At 44.1% G+C, this 2431-nt stretch overlaps 1 protein-coding gene across 1 annotated transcript; it reads right to left on the bottom strand.

Annotated features, from left to right (window-relative positions):
* Positions 1-510: 510 nt before the first annotated feature.
* LOC124284689 lies at positions 511-2229 on the bottom strand. The gene is made up of 4 exons (XM_046720790.1): positions 2205-2229; positions 1689-1939; positions 1241-1287; positions 511-588 (listed from the first exon to the last, which is right to left on the bottom strand). Exons 2-4 carry the CDS (start codon positions 1903-1905, stop codon positions 544-546), a joined length of 309 nt encoding a protein of 102 aa, XP_046576746.1. The 5' UTR covers positions 1906-1939; positions 2205-2229; the 3' UTR covers positions 511-543.
* Positions 2230-2431: the final 202 nt, after the last annotated feature.

Below are 2431 nucleotides of genomic sequence, written 5' to 3' on the forward strand. Positions count from 1 at the left end.
GATACTACTGGTGATGCAGCTGGTCTAACCATCGGATACTAGTGGTGATGTAGCTGGTCTAACCATCAGATAGTAGTGGTGATGCAGCTGGTCTAACCATGAGATACTACTGGTGATGCAGCTGGTCTAACCATCAGATACTAGTGGTGATGCAGCTGGTCTAACCATCAGATACTAGTGGTGATGCAGCTAATCCCAGGATTTCTATCCAGACATGTGATATACCGACTTTAACCATCAGATGCTAGTTATGACTCAGTGTCAATGCTTACATTGAACTGACAAGGACCAGAATGATTTTTGCATTTTTGATATCCATCACCTTGACCCATTCTGCCGTGGACCTGATGGACGCCGGAACGTGTCATGGCGTCCCAATGCGTCATAACATTCATTAGTGAAAATCAGTCGTTAGCGTGGTAACGGTTTCGTGGTTTCCAAGCATACTTTCAACAGTCGTCTATTTTGATCAAACGATAGAGGAAAAATAGGAGAAGCAGATAGACACTATTTACAATAGAATGTTTATTTCTGAAGGAAGTTTTAGTGTGACTGGCTTGTTCCTGGTTGAGCTTCTGCCGTCATGTGCTGGAAACAGAATAGAGTCGGTTACCATTGTAGCTGGTCGGTGTGCACAATTGTTAGGTCAAATTTACATTGCGTCGTTACCGGTTTAGCCATATGGAGGAATCTGTACACTTATAACCGGCATCTGTGCCTGCATCAGCACGGAGAGTAGGCGGGGTTATTGGTCTGTAAGCACCATGTTCGTGCTGTTTGGTCTCCCCAAAGAGTAGTGCACTGCATCACATCGGGCTTCACCTGACTGTAAGCTATTGGTCGTTTGGTTGTTTGAAGTTTCACAGCGCTAAGAACTGTTACAACTCTACGACAGCGGTTCATACTTTGTTAAATATGGAGGAGGAAACTCAGTGATTGACGCCATTAGCATCGAATTTATGGTATTGGGATACAATGACGCACGTCAACCATGTCAGCGAGAGTGACGACCGATTCCGTTACTCGCCTCTTACGACAAATATGGGTTGAGCTGAACCAATTGAATGAAATAATTTGGAATTCTCTTCACATATTACTACACGTTTTGGCGTCAACTGCACCGCTCTCTCCAATACCCTGTATTTATAAGAAATACACAAAAAACTTCCCGGAGTCGTGTGTTTGTGTTTCGGGTAATCATTAATGTCCTGCATATGTGGTGAGTGAGTGGAGGACTTACGTCTTTCAGGTACTTGGTAAAGAGGTCAGCATCGTGTTGGGGTAGATCTGAAAGTAAATGATAAATAGTACAGTCCCCGTTATATCATAGAAATAATAATTAGATTAATTCCTCGTATCAGTGATGGCGGTTGGGTAGACTAGTGGTTATTGCGTTCGCTCAACACGCCGAAGTCCCGGGTTCGATTTCGCACATGGGCAAAAAGGGTGAAGCCCATTTCCGGTGTCCCCCGCAATGATATTGCTGGAATATTGTTAAACGCGGCGTAAAAGCATACTCACTCACTTGTATCAGTGGCGTGCTTGGTAAACATTTTCATACAGAGTTCCAAACAAGAGCTGAGTTCCCGTAAGGGGCTACCAGCTGCGTCCATGAGCCTGTCCAATGTCCTCACCCCTACGTGTTACCCCTCATGTTTCCGGGGAGGGGCAGCGTACTGGGGACTTACGTTGCACCATCTTGGAGATCCTGTCCATGCCCACGGTGTTGATGTATTTGGTCACCTGTCCCATCTCTGCCTCGGCAATCAGCTCCACCAGCAGCAGTTGCTCATAGTGAGGCATGTGTTGGAATGCGTCCGAGCTGTGGATCTTCTTGAGGATACTCAGCAGGTCCGCGCTGACCACAGCCAGGCCCAACACAACCAGACAGCACACGATCTTCATTGTTGTCTCACAATACCTTAAATGTAGCCTTTACCTAAGTCAGATATGACTGTAGAATACATGTGAGTATAAGAGATAAGGGTGTTACTGAGGATTCAACAACAGCCAGATGACATGTAACGTAACATATAAACATACATATAAATGATTTGTGGTAATCGTTATATAGAGTAATCGATTTCAAGGTATTTTCAGGCTGGATCATTTCCATGTAAAATAACAGGTTTTAAGGTGGTAATAATGAATAATCACAACGTTTTCTTGGATATAACTGGTACAATGAATATAACAGAACCTACCTTGAGAGTTGACGAAAGACGTGTGACACATAAAGACGACCAATCCCAGCTCTATTTCTACACGATAAGATAAATGCAACACGTATTTTTTCTGTGTTTCCCATCGACCACTGACTGTAATTTGGCTTCTTTCCGGTGCCAGTGCTGGTGTGAAAGCTGCAGGTAGAGGACAAGTAAAATTCCCCAAAATGCTATGCGCTTGGTATCAACATTGTTCTTTCTTTACA

This window comes from Haliotis rubra, unplaced genomic scaffold, assembly GCF_003918875.1.
Source record: "Haliotis rubra isolate DU_JTF1 unplaced genomic scaffold, ASM391887v1 Scf342, whole genome shotgun sequence".
Lineage (NCBI taxonomy): Eukaryota > Metazoa > Mollusca > Gastropoda > Lepetellida > Haliotidae > Haliotis > Haliotis rubra.

Excerpts from the sequence above, each read along its gene's own strand:
- LOC124284689 (XM_046720790.1), bottom strand. The coding sequence starts at position 1,905 with ATGAAGATCGTGTGCTGTCTGGTTGTGTTGGGCCTGGCTGTGGTCAGC. Across the intron at positions 1,288-1,688 it reads GATCTCCAAGATGGTGCAAC|ATCTACCCCAACACGATGCT; the intron begins GTAAGTCCCCAG and ends ATTTACTTTCAG. Across the intron at positions 589-1,240 it reads TTACCAAGTACCTGAAAGAC|CACATGACGGCAGAAGCTCA; the intron begins GTAAGTCCTCCA and ends TTCTGTTTCCAG.